The 21295-nt window shown below is 35.9% G+C and overlaps 1 protein-coding gene across 3 annotated transcripts; it reads left to right on the top strand.

Annotated features, from left to right (window-relative positions):
- Nucleotides 1-74: 74 nt before the first annotated feature.
- LOC139968112 (HEAT repeat-containing protein 4-like) lies at nucleotides 75-21280 on the top strand. 3 transcript variants are annotated; one of them, XM_071972486.1, is made up of 14 exons: nucleotides 75-884; nucleotides 2535-3507; nucleotides 3942-4085; nucleotides 5168-5406; nucleotides 6644-6752; nucleotides 7395-7568; nucleotides 9031-9203; nucleotides 10034-10048; nucleotides 14314-14613; nucleotides 17140-17323; nucleotides 18157-18342; nucleotides 18908-19097; nucleotides 19446-19647; nucleotides 19880-21280. In XM_071972486.1, the coding sequence occupies exons 2-14, from the start codon at nucleotides 2541-2543 to the stop codon at nucleotides 20537-20539; spliced, it is 3543 nt and encodes a 1180-aa protein (XP_071828587.1). In that variant the 5' UTR covers nucleotides 75-884; nucleotides 2535-2540; the 3' UTR covers nucleotides 20540-21280. The 3 variants fall into 3 exon arrangements, with proteins under 3 accessions (XP_071828587.1, XP_071828590.1, XP_071828589.1); XM_071972488.1 differs by lacking the exon at nucleotides 75-884 and adding an exon at nucleotides 893-1174; XM_071972489.1 differs by lacking the exon at nucleotides 10034-10048.
- The last annotated feature ends 15 nt before the right edge of the window (nucleotides 21281-21295 follow it).

The following is a 21295-nucleotide window of genomic DNA, read 5'->3' as shown; positions in this document are numbered from 1 at the left end:
ATTTCTTTGGTTTATTTTGTATATAGTCATACATTCATTCATGTATATAAATGTATGCATAAATTGACACATGCACACATACAGACACTAGAAAATCAAAATCGACCTTAAAGAAAAGGAAAAGAAAAATGACTTAAGTGAGTTACTAGCAAGAATATAAGAAAAAGAATGTGAGTATAGACGGTACATTGAGAACTTGGCATTTAAAAATCACTGAGTATTTTGCAATAAGGCAGGCAGGCCTTTAATCCCTTAGAAAGATTTGCACATGCTATTGATATCAAAGTAAGAAAAGGAAGGGAAACTAGATCAAAAACATTGTCATCACATCTTTTTTTTACCAATGGTACTCTTTGCATTCTTATTTCATAAATCCATTAGCATGTTGATTTCCTATTGAGGGATCAATTGCCTATATAGTGGGAATTCACTATTAATATAATCCTTGCAAGAAATACTATAGCTCTGAAAGGTGGGGGAGAAGTAAGAGGAATTTGCTAAAAAAATCTAAACACCTCAGAATGCATTTAACTGCTACACAACTACCAGATTTTTATATTCGTTGCTACGAAACATTAATTTGGGAATATCCCAATCACTTCCCCCCCCCCCCCCCCCCGACCTACATAATATCTCAAATTCTTAGATGTATGTTTAAAATCACGGTCGAAAAAAAAATCAGAAGTGCGCCATCTTTTAATGTGCACTTTTCTGCTGCTGCCTAGGAACGGACCAAGCGAGATGATACAGCGGTAACATTTTGTTCCTGAGTGGGACAATTTAACGATGGTTCATAATACTATAATTATAGATGTCAAGCATTCTTTTCAATAAGTAATCTTAGGGCTACCTCCCTCGTCACCAATCATTAGAATCTTTTCTTGGTGAGTACTGCCTGTAGCCTGCTGTAAAAAATACAAAATAATCAACCTTGCTGCTGTACGTAGTGTTACGTTACTTAGTCATACTCTTTCTGTTACTAACAATAGTAACAATAACGGCTAGGCTAGGCCTACGCAGTAAGCGATGCGAGACCCGAGCGGCTATCGCTTTGAGTTTGAGCAGGCGTTTAACATACTACTTGTAGTTAGGCCTACGCAGCGTACAACTATAGCGTAACTTGAGGTGGCAGTATTTTTTCAATAACTCCGGGACATGTTGACTTCAATCAAGGGTAGTATTTGCACATGCGGTTTTTAAGGCATGGGTGGGATATTGAGATCTCAAATGTTTGTTGGTGTTTCAAAAAATGATGGTCAAATGGCCTTAACAACTGTAGTTCTCCTTACCTCACCACCAATTTCACCAAAACCTCTGTCATTCATAACCAGGGGACTCGTTCAAGACATCACAATTTCTATGTTGTTGATTCTAAGGGTGGTGTTAGCTCTACTTTCTACTTCACGGCAATTCAGGATTGGAATGCTCTTCCAAACAATATCAAATCCATTAAGTCTTCTCATCTTTTTAGAGCTGAGTTAAGGAAGCATCTCATGTAATTTTGGGGGTGGGGGGAGAGGGAGGCACTTTTCTGTTTTTTTGTGCAATATCTTCTTCTTTTTTTTGTGTCTTATTTATTGGTTCCCTAGTCTTTTCCATTCTTTGTGCAATTTTTCGTCTATAGGGCCCCATTGGAAATGGGCCGACGTTCAGTCAGCCTAATGGGTTTAGCTCCTGTTACTCTTTTTGTTCTATTCTTTTCCGTCCTCTTTGTCTACTTTGTCTTTGTAATAGTTGTATTTTATATTTTGTATATTTGTATTTTGAACAATCTGAGTGCGAATAAAAATCAAATCAAATCAAATCATGTTTCTGTAATACATTTGCTAGAAGCAGCCCCTTTTCTTTACTACAAGTCATGTACATAGTTCTGGGCCATTTTAAAGAATTGGGAATGTCATGGACAATCCAGGGACAATGTCAGGGAGACCTTGAATCCAGGGAAGGTCCATGAAATTCAGGTCTGTCCCAAGATTCTGGAACATCAGCTTAGCGTAAATGTCAGTGGTCTTCCATGTTAAAATTAATTTAGACTTCGGCTATACTAAGCCTGGCTTTTTGTTTGTATCGTTCAAGTCGGTATAGGCCTAGTCTTGGGCTCAGTTAAAGCTGCTATAAAACATTGTTTATAGGTTATGTGAATTTGTGCTGTATGAGGTACTAATCTAGACTCGGTACCATTTGACTATTTCTGTTAATCCATATCCCACTTACTATCTCTCTCCCACATTCATGTAATCACTCCCTATCTCCACCTCCCGTTCTTCTATCTCCTAATCCTAACCCGATTATACAGTTGTTATTCTGCCGATTCGAAGTAAGCTTTCCCATTCATATGGTACGGATTCTAAAGTTAGGCCCTGTATTATATTTGTTTTCCCAAAACAAAATGATGCTCATTGTACATAACATTAATGTCAACTTTGACTTCAAGAATGGCAGTTAAATTCTAAAGAAACATTGAAGCTATGCCCTAGGCCAATGAATAAATTTGGAAATTCTATAAGTTTTTTTTTGTCTCAACCCCTTTTCAGGTGACCATGGACATAAGTCAGATTGGGAGACCTACCTTATTTCCATGTGCTGATCGAGTTAAAGTGCCCCAGATCGGTGCCGATCATGGTAAAGTTTCATCTAGCCATCAGCCTCAAATTAGTGTAGGTTTACCATTGGAAACATTTCTGAGAAATGAAGAGAAATATAATGCTAATTACTTCAAGAGGATCAGTGAAGATCTGGTATTCAGTGAAGATGTAGTCAGAACTCATGCATCACATTCCTTGCCTTACGACAGAAGCGACTTAAAAGAAGTCTTCAGCTTCAAAAAGACTCAAAAGAAGAAGAAAAAGACCCTCACTGATTCGGTGGAAAAATTTCATGCCAGGGGATTTGAGAAAAAACATTTACCATGTAACATACATAAAATATCAGAGCATAAACTTACACCGTTGAAAGTACCCAAGTTCAGACTCAACAGAGAGAACCAAGAGGAATTAGTCTTGGCCGGTACTGAAAATGTTGAGCTGAAGAACAAAGAACCTGTGTTTCTGACAGAGAACCTTCTGGAAAGTCAATGGAGCGATCACAGTATTGCAGAAAGAGAGATGGAAGTTGGACTGTCCCCTTCTCGAACATGGGACAGCATGCTGCTGATGAAACTGAGTAAGAATACCGCTCGTTGGATTGTGAGCGAAAAGACATGTGAGGGTCCTCAGAAGGATAGGCTTGATAGAATTTTAGGGGACGTCCATGGGGTCCCGTCTGGTCCTATCGATACCTTGATAAGGGACGATGCTAGTGTGAGTGATTTAGGGTTAGGTGAGAGAGATAGCATGACACCTCCCATGCAGCTTAATGGAAGTTGGAAAAGAATATCAAGTTCCATGAAGGAGACAGAAGTGGATGCGGGGAAATTGGAAACTAGAAACAGCGAGCCCTTGGTTTCTTTCTATCGCTTGCCATTTGGACTGAGGAAAGCTCAGAGGGAATCCCAAAGGGAAGCAGCAGGTATGTTATTCTGAGTATGTAATTTAAACAAAATAATGTAGAGCTTTATTGATGTGGTTTGGTGTTCAAGGCGGGGGGGGGGGGGAGGGGTTGGGTTGCTCATGGTATCTAGATGTAACCTGAAATATCACACAATGATATCTGTAATTTCTATGCAGTGTGCATTAATATTGAATCTCAAACTGCATGTCTAGATTGAATATCACTGTTGAAAATATATTTCTTGTAAATTTGTTGCTTTCATATGATGATCATGACAATGGAAAATTAAATCCAAGAACAAAGTATTTGAAAGAAATAGGAGATGTTGACATTTTGTTTGAATTAACTAACCACAACAGGTATTTTCAAGAAGTTCAAGGGATGATAAGCTGGCATTATATTTTATATTTTGTGCACCAATCATTCTTCTTACTTTTTTTTTTGCTTGGCAGGTGCTATCAATACAACCGCTAAAGATGTTAAGATTTATCGTCGGAAAGCAAAGCCTCCTCCCACTCTCCGGGATGTAATGAATCCTGCAGTTGGAGACAAGATGTTTGATACTCATAATCAGTTTGAACAGGAATGGCTTTCAGGTATTTTCAGTTCTAAGTGTTTCTGCTAAGGAAAAATTATCAGGCTATTTAATGTGTTAGATACGCATTTAGCATTTTACTGATTGCTAAACCATGGGTAATCAAATTATTTAAATCCAGGTGCTCATTGTTGGTACAGCAATAGATGTGACCAATGGAGGTAAACCCATTCAGGTACAGTAAGTCCCATGTGGGTATTAACCAATGTACTAGGTAATCCCATTCAGATACAGTAACTCCTATGTGGGAATTAATCAATGTACTAGGTAAACCCATCCAGGTACAGTAAGTCCCATCTGGGTATTAACCAATGTACTAGGTAATCACATTTAGGTACAGTAAGTCCCATGTGGGTATTAACCAATGTACTAGGTAATCCCATTCATGTACAGTAAGTCCCATGTGGGTATTAACCAATGTACTAGGTAAACCCATTCAGGTACAGTAAGTCCCATGTCGGTATTAACCAATGTACTAGGTAATCCCATTCATGTACAGTAAGTCCCATGTGGGTATTAAGCAATGTACTAGGTAATCCCATTCAGGTACAGTAAGTCCCATGTGGGTAATAACCAATGTACTAGGTAATCCCATTCAGGTACAGTAAGTCCCATGTGGGTATTAACCAATGTACTAGGTAATCCCATTCAGGTACAGTAAGTCCCATGTGGGTAATAACCAATGTACTAGGTAATCCCATTCAGGTACAGTAAGTCCCATGTGGGTATTAATTAACCAATGTATTAGGGAAATCCATGTAAATGAAGGAAATGAAAACCTTGCACCTTAATCCATGCCTGTATTACACATGTAAATAGGCTAGTCAGTTAACCCATTGATATACTGTAAATAATTGAAGTTATCCAAGCAGGTATACCGTGTTAGCATCACACAGATGCGAATCGTATGCTTATGCGAATCGTATGTACTTAAGGCATGTGTAACTACAGTTGACAGATCATATACAACTATATTTCTTTCTTTGAAAAAAATATATATATGTTGATGGAAAAAGAATTAAAAGATTTTCGTATCTGACATATAAAGAAAGATATCAAATGTGTCCTTTTTCTTATTCATAGGTGCTGAACAATTATTCAGGTCCAATAAGTCACAAATTTTGATGAGTTCAGGTAATTTATATCAGACTCACAATCAGCAAAGTTATCCAATTGACCCGGATAACTGGCACGAGGAAGCAAACAGCCGAAAAGGTAAACAGAAGAAGAAGAAGCGCAAAAGGGAGAACTCTAGTAGCAAGAAAGCTGAGGTCATTCAGAAAGGTCATTCCAAGTGGAGTAAATTACCAGAAGCTATACAAGTATGTCATCCTTAGACTGTTACATGTCCAATTTTCAAGATTTTTTCATTTCATGGTTGTCCTAAGATAACCAGGTCTTGGTAGTCCGAACAGCAAATTTGGTTGTTAGAGAAAATGTAGTCCAACAAATAACACAGAATGATGAATATTTACACTATATGGGAGATGTGTAGATTTGGTGAATAGAAAACACCAGCTTTGGACCAGTAAAACTCCCTCCTGGTTGGATCATATTGTAGGCCTACCACTTATTGTTTTATATCAGTTATCTTTAGAGTGAGAGTGGGCAATAGTAACTTCTCATTTTTTACCTCTTTGGGATATTAGCATTTGATGTAAACAACTAGTCCTCCACTGAACCACCACCAAAACTGACTTTGATTTCCAAACAGATATATGGTGGTCGGACTAATTAATACTCTCACATCACTATTACCCTCTCATGCAGTCCTTTCACCTCTGGCTTCCTCTCGTCACACTGCCCTTCATTCTGTCCAATTTTACTCTTTGTGTTGTTCAATGTTCCAATTTGTAGATGTTTGTCCGTCTTTAAATGTGTCCTTTAGTCTGTTTTCATCTCAGTTCACCTTTGAATAAGATCCTACTCTCAAAATGACAGGCCCCTCTAACATTAATATGATAGTAGAACTTTCCTACATAGATTTATTATTCACTCTGTGAAAAATATACTTTTGACTTTGCATTTAGTTTGCAATTTTATGGATAATACTGATTTTATTTTTTTGAAAAATAAAATTACAAGTGATCAAAAGGAAGAGAGACACCTTCCTTCAAATTTTTTACAGATGACTTCTCATCAGTGAGTAATTAGTGAAACCATTTAGTCCTTGAAGGAGCATGTAAAACAGAGATAAATCTTTGGTAATAATTCCATATTAGTGCTTCAATAACAATGTTTTTAATTAGCTTTACTAGTTAACTTCAAACAATGAAGTGCAGGGAAGTCAAATCCTTTTTTTCTCTTTAGTTACGTTGTTCCAATTTTGCATAAGGAGTAATATTTATATTATGAAAAGTGTCTGAGTGATGAAATGTTTGAGATATGGAATCTCATTCATGAATTAATCTCTCATTAACCCAGTTTAAGTGCATTCTGACCTGAAATACAAATATGTACAGTATTAAATACAAAGAGATCATGTCATATCATTAAATAAAACATAAACGATAAAACAAAGAGACACACGTTGTTACCTTTAATCATATCTTTTTGTAGGAAGAAGTCATGAGCGTCCATGAAGCTGGTTACGACCCAGAGGCCCACAGAGAACCTTCCCCATCCACCCTTAGAAACCACAGAGAGAATCCAGCGCTGGTAAGATTAGGTAAGCATCTATTGGAGGTCGTAAAATCTGTGTGTAAGCAAATATTATCCTGCACTGGAATCAATAGGAAAGAACAAAGAAATTGAAATTAACCAATGAATTATGTACCCCTTCAAATTAATAGCAGCAACTTCTTCCTTGAGAATGGCTCCTGTTCTTACTATATATGTACACTTAGTGAATGAATGTAGAGTATTTGTGATTACTTTATTAATGCCTTAAAAAATACTGTGGAAGCAGCCAATTAAGTTTCAATTGGCCCATGATTAACATTACACTATCTTATATATATTGTATTGTATTGTATTGCATCTCATTTTATTGCATTTTATTGTGTTGTAATGCATTGTATTGTGTTGTAATGCATTGCATTTTATTGTATTGTATTCTACTGTATTGTATTGCATTATAATGCATTGCATTTTATTGTGTTGTGTAATACATTGTATTGTCTTTTATTGTCTTCTACTGTATTGTATTTGATTATATTGTATTTGCATTGTATTGCATTATAATGCATTGCATTTTATTGTATTGCATTGCATTTTATTGTCTTGCATTGCATTTTGTTGTGTTGTATTATATTGTGTTGTCTGCATGTGTGGATTTTCTCAATGATATAACTGACCCTTTGTTCTATAGTTGACGAATGGAGAAGCAAGTGGAACCTGAGTAACAAATGGTACGACAGCTCGGTAGAGGACTTGGAAAGGGACTTAAAAGATTTGAATGAACATGTGAGGCTACAGGCAGTGGCTACCATAGCCAGAGCATCAACCTACCGCCCTGCCCCAGAGCCCGGTATCCCTGTAAAAGGTATGTAAATACACCTACCGCCCTGTTCCAGAGCCCGGTATCCCTGTAAAAGATATGTTAATCCACCTACTGCCCTGCTCCAGAGCCTGGTATCCCTGTAAAAAGGTATGTTAATACACCTACCACACTGCTCCAGAGCCTGGTATCCCTAAGGTATGTTAATACACCTACCGCCCTGCTCCAGAGCCGGGTATCCCTATAAAAGGTATGTTAATACACCTACTGTCCTGCTCCAGAGCCTGGTATCCCTATAAAAGGTATTTTAATCCACCTACTGCCCTGCCCCAGAGCCTGGTATCCCTATAAAAGGTATGTTAATACACCTACTGTCCTGCTCCAGAGCCTGGTATCCCTATAAAAGGTATGTTATCCACCTACTGCCCTGCTCCAGAGCCCGGTATCCCTATAAAAGGTATGTTAATACACCTACTGCCCTGCCCCAGAGCCGGGTATCCCTATAAAAGGTATGTTATCCACCTACTGTCCTGCTCCAGAGACCGCTATCCCTATAAAAGGTATGTTAATACACCTACCGCCCTGCTCCAGAGCCGGGTATCCCTCTAAAAGGTATGTTAATCCACCTACTGCCCTGCTCCAGAGCCTGGTATCCCTATAAAAGGTATGTTAATACACCTACCACCCTGCTCCAGAGCCTGGTATCCCTATAAAAGGTATGTTAATCCACCTACCGCCCTGCTCCAGAGCCTGGTATCCCTCTAAAAGGTATGTTAATACACCTACTGTCCTGCCCCAGAGCCCGGTATCCCTATAAAAGGTATGTTAACCCACCTACTGCCCTGCCCCAGAGCCTGGTATCCCTATAAAAGGTATGTTAATCCACCTACCGCCCTGCTCCAGAGACTGCTATCCCTATAAAAGGTATGTTTTCCACCTACTGCCCTGCTCTAGAGCCCGGTATCCCTATAAAAGGTATGTTAATACACCTACTGCCCTGCCCCAGAGCCGGGTATCCCTATAAAAGGTATGTTATCCACCTACTGTCCTGCTCCAGAGACCGCTATCCCTATAAAAGGTATGTTAATCCACCTACTGCCCTGCTTCAGGGCCCAGTATCCCTGTACGTATGTTAATCCACCCGATGCCCTACTCCAGAGCTAGGTGACCTTATAAAAGGTACACTCACCCTAAATCCTATCATAACGTCCTATCAGACCATATCAGTTCATGGTGATGTGACTATTTTGTCTTCTTCTGTATCAAGCGGGCATCCAAATCAATCTATTGGATGAACATTAGTAAATAACTAATTCAATGAATTTAAATATTTTTCATCGGTTTCCTGTCAGTTTATTTCTACAGTGCAAATATGCTTCTATATCTATTTATAATATATGATAATATTATGTATATGATTATTTATCAAGCTGTCTGCAAGGTCTGTGCAATGTCTTTCATTGTACATTTCTTTTAATTCCTCAAAATTTTTCTGTTCCCTGTGCAGACACAATTTCAAGATTTCGAAGACAGAGATCTGATCAGACTGCAAACGATTCGCAGGGAATTTTACCCGAGACGCTTGTTAAATCCATTGAGGGCGCCCTGCATGACTCCAGTCACAGAGTCAGAGTCACGGCTGCCATTACACTCTATACGTTAAGCAGGCCTAATGAAGAGGTGAGTTACAAATTATTAATATATATTGGGTACTCTCCCCATCTTCTTTATGCTAGTTATGTGGCCTTGCTTGGGGTCTGTTTTCCATCTAGCCCTCATAATCCATAGAACTCATGCTATTAGATGTATGACACTGTCCAAGTGAGACAATAATCATTTTGAACTTTTTACAGTTCCATTTCCTGTTATTACTGACTCCACATGTTGACAGCTCGCTGTTCCAAATCTCCTGATCCTTGGGCTTAAGTTGACCTCCTTCTCTACCCCCAATGATCTGAAAAGGAAATTCAAGATAAATTACTGGAGGATAAAGAGCCTCACAGGATGAACTTACCTTCAAGGAAGAGAGAAAAACTCTGAAACTCTGATAACCAAATGTTGCCAAATGAATTGCATGTCAGCCATGTTTTTGTCACTTGATAAGTAAGTCCCAATGATGAATTTTCTGTTGCCGAAATCTTTCCGGTTCTTTCTGATTTTATCATCATCCATCATTGAGTGTTAACGATTGGGATTCTGGCTTATGAAAGTGACCACACAAACAGGTCATTGTACAAGGTTGGGGTCAATTCCTGATGAACTGATGGCTCAGTTTCAATTCTAGAACTGGACCTGTACTGTATTAAAACATAATAGAGAATAATTGTGACAAATAATTCACAGAAGCTATGAAATGTAAACTAAAGTTTGTTGAAATACTTGTATCAAAATCAAGGTGAAAAGTATACCTTAAAGTTATTGGCTCTGTCTGTTAACATGAGCACATTTGAGTATTTTGTTCATTTTTCTTGCAATAATTTTTATCCTTTTTACTTGATATTTCATTGAAGCCCTCCAATGACATGGTAAGTGAAGGATGTCACATCTTATAATTTTCTGCACCTGCACAAAACTTTCACTCGGTTGCAACTAGTTTGTGAAAACTCATGAAACAGTGAACAGACCTTATGGGGGATCAATCTTTCTTCTGTGATAATGTAAATATCAAATCACTCCATTTAACAGACAAATAAGCAGAAGAAGGGAAACAAGTACTACACACCATCTGGTATCCTTTTGTGTTATGTATTGTAAACAACTTGTAGAAAGAGAAGGTTTTGTAAATTTATAGGCCAAACCACTCTCTGTTACAGGAACAAAAATCACGAAAAAAAACGATTTTGTATCCTCTGCAGTTATGTTATCTTAGTAATAACTTGTAACAAATTGGAGCAAGATAATATTTAAAATGTTATTGAAGAATGGATTTCAAAATTTACCAGGTGAAGATTTTTAAATTAGAAAGAAGATACATATTTTTTTTTTCTGAAATGGGACGATGAAAGTGTCTGTGAGTATTGTTAGTAGTAATTACTACCACAGTCACTCAGGGACAATGAAAGTGTCCGTTAGTATAGTTAGAAGTAATTACTACCACAGTCAATCAAGGACAAATGAAAGTGTCTGTGAGTATCGTTAGTAGTAACTACTACCACAGTCACTCAGGGACAATGAAAGTGTCAATGAGTACGTAGTATAACTCACTTGCAATAGATTGAGAACCACACAAAGTTTTTTAATTTAATTTAGTTAACTGCACATAGTTTGGCATTGCTTGCACAACAATAATACAATGTAGTCTTGAATGTTAATGCAGAAGTTAGGTTTCATTCATCATGATGTTAAGTTCAGCCAGACCTACTTTCTCTGAGTCTGGAAAAAGGTGATGAGAGCCTCATAGGAAAACTCATAAGTTTGCCTTGTTAGCTTTATTTTGTGTATTTTGTCAAATATTCTTTTTAAACAGACTTTACTTTTAAACAATATATAGCAAATCCTCTCCCACCCACCACCATTCCCAAACACCACCTTTTCCCACCTTGTGTTTTCACAATGTGAACTGAATTTTAATTTCTACTAACCAGCTACTGGCAAGATGTAACACAATTGTCTTGCACCTATATAAATAAACAAGTGCATAGGAAGATTAACAATCATTCTTGCTACCTATGTTAATAAACAAATGCATAGGAAGATTAACAATCATTCTTGCTACCTATGTTAATAAACAAATGCATAGGAAGATTAACAATCATTCTTGCTACCTATGTTAATAAACAAATGCATAGGAAGATTAACAATCATTCTTGCTACCTATGTTAATAAACAAATGCATAGGAAGATTAACAATCATTCTTGCTTAATGTTAATAAACAAATGCATAGGAAGATTAACAATCATTCTTGCTTAATGTTAATAAACAAATGCATAGGAAGATTAACAATCATTCTTGCTTAATGTTAATAAACAAATGCATAGGAAGATTAACAATCATTCTTGCTTAATGTTAATAAACAAATGCATAGGAAGATTAACAATCATTCTTGCTTAATGTTAATAAACAAATGCATAGGAAGATTAACAATCATTCTTGCTTAATGTTAATAAACAAATGCATAGGAAGATTAACAATCATTCTTGCTTAATGTTAATAAACAAATGCATAGGAAGATTAACAATCATTCTTGCTTAATGTTAATAAACAAATGCATAGGAAGATTAACAATCATTCTTGCTTAATGTTAATAAACAAATGCATAGGAAGATTAACAATCATTCTTGCTTAATGTTTATAAACAAATGCATAGGAAGATTAACAATCATTCTTGCTTAATGTTTATAAACAAATGCATAGGAAGATTAACAATCATTCTTGCTTAATGTTAATAAACAAATGCATAGGAAGATTAACAATCATTCTTGCTTAATGTTAATAAACAAATGCATAGGAAGATTAACAATCATTCTTGCTTAATGTTTATAAACAAATGCATAGGAAGATTAACAATCATTCTTGCTTAATGTTTATAAACAAATGCATAGGAAGATTAACAATCATTCTTGCTTAATGTTTATAAACAAATGCATAGGAAGATTAACAATCATTCTTGCTTAATGTTTATAAACAAATGCATAGGAAGATTAACAATCATTCTTGCTTAATGTTAATAAACAAATGCATAGGAAGATTAACAATCATTCTTGCTTAATGTTTATAAACAAATGCATAGGAAGATTAACAATCATTCTTGCTTAATGTTTATAAACAAATGCATAGGAAGATTAACAATCATTCTTGCTTAATGTTAATAAACAAATGCATAGGAAGATTAACAATCATTCTTGCTTAATGTTTATAAACAAATGCATAGGAAGATTAACAATCATTCTTGCTTAATGTTTATAAACAAATGCATAGGAAGATTAACAATCATTCTTGCTTAATGTTAATAAACAAATGCATAGGAAGATTAACAATCATTCTTGCTTAATGTTTATAAACAAATGCATAGGAAGATTAACAATCATTCTTGCTTAATGTTAATAAACAAATGCATAGGAAGATTAACAATCATTCTTGCTTAATGTTAATAAACAAATGCATAGGAAGATTAACAATCATTCTTGCTTAATGTTTATAAACAAATGCATAGGAAGATTAACAATCATTCTTGCTTAATGTTTATAAACAAATGCATAGGAAGATTAACAATCATTCTTGCTTAATGTTAATAAACAAATGCATAGGAAGATTAACAATCATTCTTGCTTAATGTTTATAAACAAATGCATAGGAAGATTAACAATCATTCTTGCTTAATGTTAATAAACAAATGCATAGGAAGATTAACAATCATTCTTGCTTAATGTTAATAAACAAATGCATAGGAAGATTAACAATCATTCTTGCTTAATGTTTATAAACAAATGCATAGGAAGATTAACAATCATTCTTGCTTAATGTTAATAAACAAATGCATAGGAAGATTAACAATCATTCTTGCTTAATGTTAATAAACAAATGCATAGGAAGATTAACAATCATTCTTGCTTAATGTTTATAAACAAATGCATAGGAAGATTAACAATCATTCTTGCTTAATGTTTATAAACAAATGCATAGGAAGATTAACAATCATTCTTGCTTAATGTTAATAAACAAATGCATAGGAAGATTAACAATCATTCTTGCTTAATGTTTATAAACAAATGCATAGGAAGATTAACAATCATTCTTGCTTAATGTTTATAAACAAATGCATAGGAAGATTAACAATCATTCTTGCTACCTATGTTAATAAACAAATGCATAGGAAGATTAACAATCATTCTTGCTACCTATGTTAATAAACAAATGCATAGGAAGATTAACAATCATTCTTGCTACCTATGTTAATAAACAAATGCATAGGAAGATTAACAATCATTCTTGCTACCTATGTTAATAAACAAATGCATAGGAAGATTAACAATCATTCTTGCTACCTATGTTAATAAACAAATGCATAGGAAGATTAACAATCATTCTTGCTTAATGTTAATAAACAAATGCATAGGAAGATTAACAATCATTCTTGCTTAATGTTAATAAACAAATGCATAGGAAGATTAACAATCATTCTTGCTTAATGTTAATAAACAAATGCATAGGAAGATTAACAATCATTCTTGCTTAATGTTTATAAACAAATGCATAGGAAGATTAACAATCATTCTTGCTTAATGTTAATAAACAAATGCATAGGAAGATTAACAATCATTCTTGCTACCTATGTTAATAAACAAATGCATAGGAAGATTAACAATCATTCTTGCTTAATGTTAATAAACAAATGAGGTAATATGTTAATAAACAAATATATATGCAGATAAGCAATCATTCTTGCTATTATGGGTTTTATTTTGAGATACTGGTCTTACTCTTCTCAATTGAGAAGACTACCTGCGGAAAATGCATATCTGTCAGTCAGTCTATCTGTCTGTTGTTGCTTTGATCATAAAGGACCCTGTTTTATATTCGATTTATGAATACCAATGTCGAGAAGGTTGAAAATTTGAAAAGTAGTGAGGAGTTAAGAAGGTTGATAGGTTAACAAAATTGTATTCTTTAAAGCCAACTGTTTGCAGACAAGAGAAATGTGTAAATTTAAACTTCTTTATACATCAGTTCAGATTAATTCACATGATGATAATATTAAACATTCAAATCAAGGTGAAATGCATTGTTTGACACTTACTGCATGATTACTTATGATTAGTTATCATATTTTTGTCTTACAATTCTGAATAGGCCAAGGCCCTGCTGAACAACATCATCAGAACGGGTACACCGCCAGAACGATGGGCTGCTGCCCAGTGCTTGGCTCATGCCGGAGTCTGTGATTCTTACGTGGTTGGTGAGCTGGTCAACCAACTGTTCAGCAGTGAGGACATTGTCAAACATGAGCAATGTGTGACACATCTCTCTAAGCTGAGCCAGAACTCTTCCATTGTACACTCAATGGTAGCAGAACAGCTGAACAGCACCAGTTGGAGAAGGCGAATTGTGGCCTGCAAGGTTCTACCGAGACTTCATGGAGTTGTCAATAAGGTACTGTGATCTCTATTGAATGGGCTCCCTAACTGTGAACAAAATTAATAGAGGGCGCTGTTATATCGGTCCTGCCTAGTTATGGGAAACTTGACAAGCTGTTGCAATGAATTTAGTGCTGTGGGCATTATCGGTAGAAGCACCGGGTCACCATGAGACTAAAACCCTATAAAACAAGTATATTATTAATTATTGAAATTTCTGAAAATGGTGATGGGAAGTTTCAATTCAAACTAACTGTTTATGCACTTTAACTTGTGTTTTCCAAAGCATACATTTTTGTTTGGTGCAAACAGCAAAAGTGGAACCTTGAATATGCCAATCACCCAGTGCATCTTTGTAAGTTCATCTTATGTTGTCATGCAACATATTGTGTAAAGAGGCCTAAAGAGTACAAATCATGTATATCAAGACCCAGAGCCGTATGAACTGTCTACGGCATAGTTTAAGAATTCTCAACTCATTAAATTCTCTTTCAGAATCTTCGACAAAGATAACTATTAGTCATAAACAGCACTTCAGAAACGTTTACTTCAGTGACAGATCAGTTATGGGGATCTCTCTGAAGTAATAGATATAATTTGATGTTGTCTGTCTTGGTACAGGATATTACTCACAAACAGATCAGTTATGGGGATCTCTCTGAAGTAATAGATATAATTTGATGTTGTCTGTCTTGGTACAGGATATTACTCACAAACAGATCAGTTATGGGGAACTCTCTGAAGTAATAGATATAATTTGATGTTGTCTGTCTTGGTACAGGATATTACTCACAAACAGATCAGTTATGGGGAACTCTCTGAAGTAATAGATATAATTTGATGTTGTCTGTCTTGGTACAGGATATTACTCACAAACAGATCAGTTATGGGGATCTCTCTGAAGTAATAGATATAATTTGATGTTGTCTGTCTTGGTACAGGATATTACTCACAAACAGATCAGTTATGGGGATCTCTCTGAAGTAATAGATATAATTTGATGTTGTCTGTCTTGGTACAGGATATTACTCACAAACAGATCAGTTATGGGGATCTCTCTGAAGTAATAGATATAATTTGATGTTGTCTGTCTTGGTACAGGATGTTACTCACAAACAGATCAGTTATGGGGATCTCTCTGAAGTAATAGATATAATTTGATGTTGTCTGTCTTGGTACAGGATGTTACTCACAAACAGATCAGTTATGGGGATCTCTCTGAAGTAATAGATATAATTTGATGTTGTCTGTCTTGGTACAGGATATTACTCACAAACAGATCAGTTATGGGGATCTCTCTGAAGTAATAGATATAATTTGATGTTGTCTGTCTTGGTACAGGATATTACTCACAAACAGATCAGTTATGGGGATCTCTCTGAAGTAATAGATATAATTTGATGTTGTCTGTCTTGGTACAGGATATTACTCACAAACAGATCAGTTATGGGGATCTCTCTGAAGTAATAGATATAATTTGATGTTGTCTGTCTTGGTACAGGATATTACTCACAAACAGATCAGTTATGGGGAACTCTCTGAAGTAATAGATATAATTTGATGTTGTCTGTCTTGGTACAGGATATTACTCACAAACAGATCAGTTATGGGGATCTCTCTGAAGTAATAGATATAATTTGATGTTGTCTGTCTTTGGTACAGGATATTACTCACAAACAGATCAGTTATGGGGATCTCTCTGAAGTAATAGATATAATTTGATGTTGTCTGTCTTGGTACAGGATATTACTCACAAACAGATCAGTTATGGGGATCTCTCTGAAGTAATAGATATAATTTGATGTTGTCTGTCTTGGTACAGGATATTACTCACAAACAGATCAGTTATGGGGATCTCTCTGAAGTAATAGATATAATTTGATGTTGTCTGTCTTGGTACAGGATATTACTCACAAACAGATCAGTTATGGGGATCTCTCTGAAGTAATAGATATAATTTGATGTTGTCTGTCTTGGTACAGGATATTACTCACAAACAGATCAGTTATGGGGAACTCTCTGAAGTAATAGATATAATTTGATGTTGTCTGTCTTGGTACAGGATATTACTCACAAACAGATCAGTTATGGGGATCTCTCTGAAGTAATAGATATAATTTGATGTTGTCTGTCTTGGTACAGGATATTACTCACAAACAGATCAGTTATGGGGATCTCTCTGAAGTAATAGATATAATTTGATGTTGTCTGTCTTGGTACAGGATATTACTCACAAACAGATCAGTTATGGGGATCTCTCTGAAGTAATAGATATAATTTGATGTTGTCTGTCTTGGTACAGGATGTTACTCACAAACAGATCAGTTATGGGGATCTCTCTGAAGTAATAGATATAATTTGATGTTGTCTGTCTTGGTACAGGATGTTACTCACAAACAGATCAGTTATGGGGATCTCTCTGAAGTAATAGATATAATTTGATGTTGTCTGTCTTGGTACAGGATATTACTCACAAACAGATCAGTTATGGGGATCTCTCTGAAGTAATAGATATAATTTGATGTTGTCTGTCTTGGTACAGGATATTACTCACAAATTGACCAATTTGATGTGGAATGACTGGCACAAGGAGGTGAGGATGATAGCAGCCCAGACCCTGGGGAAGACCGGTCACGGAAAAGAAGTCCACGATGATCTACGAGACAGACTGCTTGAGGGAAATGAGAGAGATCAAATCGATTCGCTCTACAAGATTGGCCATTTAGGTGAGCTGCAAGTACAGTAGATGTTCGGATACTATGTGTAAGATGTTTTTATTTTGGGAGATATTTTGGAGAAATTTGTTAGTGTGATTTACAAAATGTTTTATAATAACAGTAGATAACCTCTCAGCTACACTGTAAAATGTGTGAAGGGAGAGGGAGACATTAAATATCATTGTTGATGACCATAATATTGGTCATTGAACTCTCCAAACATAATCTTCCAAATATAGTTTACAGAAATGCTGCTTCATTCTAGATCTAAAGTATCGCCACACTAAAATGCAGTAAATTACAGGTGTGTATGTTAGGTGCATGCTGCAAGTACATGCAAAAATACAATGGAGGAGGGTTGAGGAACATGCAAAGGAAAGTATGACTAGCTTAGTGGATTCTCATTTGTTTCTGCCATTTGGTCTTATGGTCGTGGTAAGTTCTAGATATTAAATTGGAATTGGAAAAAGTATTTACAAAGGAGACAATTCTTTTCAAGGAAATGGAGGATTGACATATGTAAGGTAATGTCCTCTGCTGTACCATATTAGCATGCTTTTAATGTTTACATAATCATTAATGTGACACTGCCTAGTGAACATACTGTAGTCTAACACCCACTGCTGTACCATATTAGCATGCTATTAATGTTTACATAATCATTAATGTGACACTGCCTAGTGCACATACTGTAGTCTAATTTCTGCTTGGCCAAGTAAGATGGCCTGACATTTCAGTCCTGTCAGAATGTTCTTCAGAGGCAGTCTTCTTAATTTGCATTTTTAGAAATCTAATTAAAGCTGTTGTGTGAATGAAGATTTTATGTTTGCATGATTTATCAGGTATTATGACGGCCCGTCTCCTCCCAGCATACCTGAGATGTTTTGATGATGCCTACATCTCGGTGAGAATAGCTGCCACCAGCACTGCTGCTAAACTGGAACTGAAAGAGGATAAAGTTATCAACAAACTTCTTTTCTTGACACAATATGACAATAACTGGAAAGTTAAAGCTCATGCAGTGAAAGGTAACATATATTATTAGTTGGTCTTTAGCTGTAATAGAAACAAAATGTTTATCAATACAGATTTAGGCTGAATTATATATTTCATCTCTTTTGTCCTATACAAAGTAGAATATTGGAATATTTATTGATACATTATGATGTTAATTGCATGCATTTTCTAGTGAACTGCAGTTATCTGTTTGAAATGTTTGGTGTATGCACTGCCATGATTTGAAATTCTGTTGATGCCACAAATACAGGAAAGATATTGTTTCCATGAGATATAAATACCATCTCTCAAATTTTATATATAAGAAGGATATCATTGCGGTGGTGCTGGCAATTGTAGTGAAACAGACTTGATGCAAGTCAGTTATCGTATTTGATGAGCAATTTTACCCTTTTTCTGTGAAAGCAAAGCAATGATGTATAATATTTGTTTTTACAGTGGGTTTATTTCATCAGTTGGCTAATAATGTATATCATTCTAACAACTTGGTACTCTCAATATCAGTGGCTGTCTTTACCTTTCATCTCATTCTGTTTTCAAAATTGCTGCTACATTTACAAACCTTTTTAATTTTAGCTCTCGGTGTGATCGGAGAAGTTAACAACAGAATTACTGAAGCTGTTGTGTGGGCCTTAAGGTTTGAGGCACAGCCAGGGGTACGGGCAGAGGCATGCGGTGCTCTAGTAAGACTCGGTATCAAAGGAAAGGAGATCTCGACAATCCTTCAGGACAAACTCCTGGTTGAACTGGATCCAGTGGTCAGAAAGTAAGAGGGATATCTTTCATGTTTCAAAGTCATAACTAGTTGCCTCCAAATTATGCTAGTAAATCATATGATGGTCATTCAATAATGAAATTTCAGGAAGCATTTTATGTTTATTTCCTTCACTGAGAAATATATCTCACTGCTTGCTGTGAACTATATATTCTCACCAAATTAGATTGAAGCAACTTTTCAATACCCTTAGTAGCTACTTGCAAAACTAAATTTGTAATTTGTAAATAATAGGCCATGTGCTGTAAATATTTACTGACTGCTTTGAAAGAAATCTAGTAGAAGTATATATAGAAAGCTCTGATTTTTTTCTCACTTTTATTGAAAATCAATTTACAGACAACTTGCTATAGCCCTTGAAGCTCAGGGTGTCAGTTCTTCCGGTGACATGGAAATGGTACAGCAAATTAAGGATGAAGTTCGCAGGCTCTGCACTCGCTTCAACATTGCAGCTAAAATAACCAAGAATGAAGAATGGGAGGCTAAACAAGAGAACCACAGAGATATGTTCAACAGTAGTCCACATCTGTCAGAGTTTGAGGTATTGTTTATAATTTATTGTTACAATCAGGGTTAGATATCTTGTTTCCAATCTGAAGTCAGTGTTATGCCTTGATCGTAGCTGGTCTTTTGCCTGTTGGCAGAAGAGACTAATGAAAAGTACTGCAAAGAATAGATGGGGGATGGGAAACAACTTTGCATATTTTTCTGCCTGTTATTGTTGTCATTCTACCAAGGAACAATTTTTCACATTCCTGCCTTTCTTCTTTCAGAGAAAACACAGGACACGTACCCCTGTGGAAGCACAGACAAGACCCTCAACAAAACACAGTCAACGAACTAGAACACCAATTGTACAGATCACCTCAGAAGATGCTGACGACATCAGTATCGCAGAGAGCTTTGATTCGTCGCTACCACAGACTCCGACTGGCGAAGAGGACTCTCGGATGGGAAACCTTGAAGCCAGATCTCGTAGGAGCAGCATCATCAGTAGTTTGGGGACTATAGAGGAACCCACTAATGAAATGGAAATTGCCAGGGTCAAGAGTGGCAGCAGATCCAGAGAGGGAAGCCCAGGATGTACAAGATCGAATAACTCAAGGTTGACTCCGGCAGAAAAGTTAGAAAAATTGATCGAAGTCTACGAGGGAACATGCTCGTACGACGAGTATGAAAAATATGTCCGGCCAGAAGAGGAGGAGAAGGGCACAGAGGTAGATGATTATGAAGAGGAAGGAGGTATCGATGAGAAAAATTGGAAAAAGAATCTAGATGAGGAGATGACTGAAGACGTAAAGAAGGATGGAACTACAGCCAGAGATGTCTTGAGAGCAGAGAATGAGGAAGATGATGATATCAAGGACAACTTTGACACTGCCACTCAGGAACAAGCTCATGTGGTTCCCAAAGAAAGGGATGAAAAAGCATAACTCATCATGTTTCAATAGTTAAATAATCTTCTTTGATCATGAGATGTGATATTGGACGTAACTTAATATTTGTTTGTATGAAACTCTGTCCATCATGACTTTTGTAACTAATTACTACTATAACGATTATTACCGAATAATAGATTTCTTATGGAATGCTATAATACTGAGCATCTCTTTGTTTAATCTACTTATAAAAGCATCATTCAAATGATTCACAATGATCTCTGGAGAGAAAAAATATGTTTGCTCCACAGCCAAACGCATTCAGAACACCGATTTGATTCTTTACCCAGTCTACAGAATTTTGTTGGTGATACTGTAGTTTTCTTTTGCATTATGACATTCATATGTTCACTATAAACGAGCTGTGAAGCAGTCAAACAGGCATGTCAGTCAGGCTTCACCAGAAAAGAGATTGGGGAGGGTGCTTTGGAGGACAAGTAATTCATTTATGGTGCAAGTAGCATATATAGAATATATACATATGTATAAAAGTAATATACACAATAGTTATAATATATATATATGTATAGAAGTAATACTGATCTTTAATTTGTTTTCTTCTGACCTTCCAATTTTTTTTTCAGATTTAGGGCATTTTTAGAGATATATGTGCTTCCTAAGACACCTAAAGAAATGTTATTTTTGTCTTGACTGTTGACAATTATTTTTATTTTTAAAGTGCTGACAGGTTCTTTGTAAGACAATGAATCGTTTGTATTATATTACTTTGCTGGGGGGAAAATGGATATA

The sequence above is a fragment of the Apostichopus japonicus genome, chromosome 5, assembly GCF_037975245.1.
Source record: "Apostichopus japonicus isolate 1M-3 chromosome 5, ASM3797524v1, whole genome shotgun sequence".
Lineage (NCBI taxonomy): Eukaryota > Metazoa > Echinodermata > Holothuroidea > Aspidochirotida > Stichopodidae > Apostichopus > Apostichopus japonicus.
Note: the sequence above shows the minus strand (reverse complement) of the source record. Positions and strands in the feature narration are given on the sequence as shown.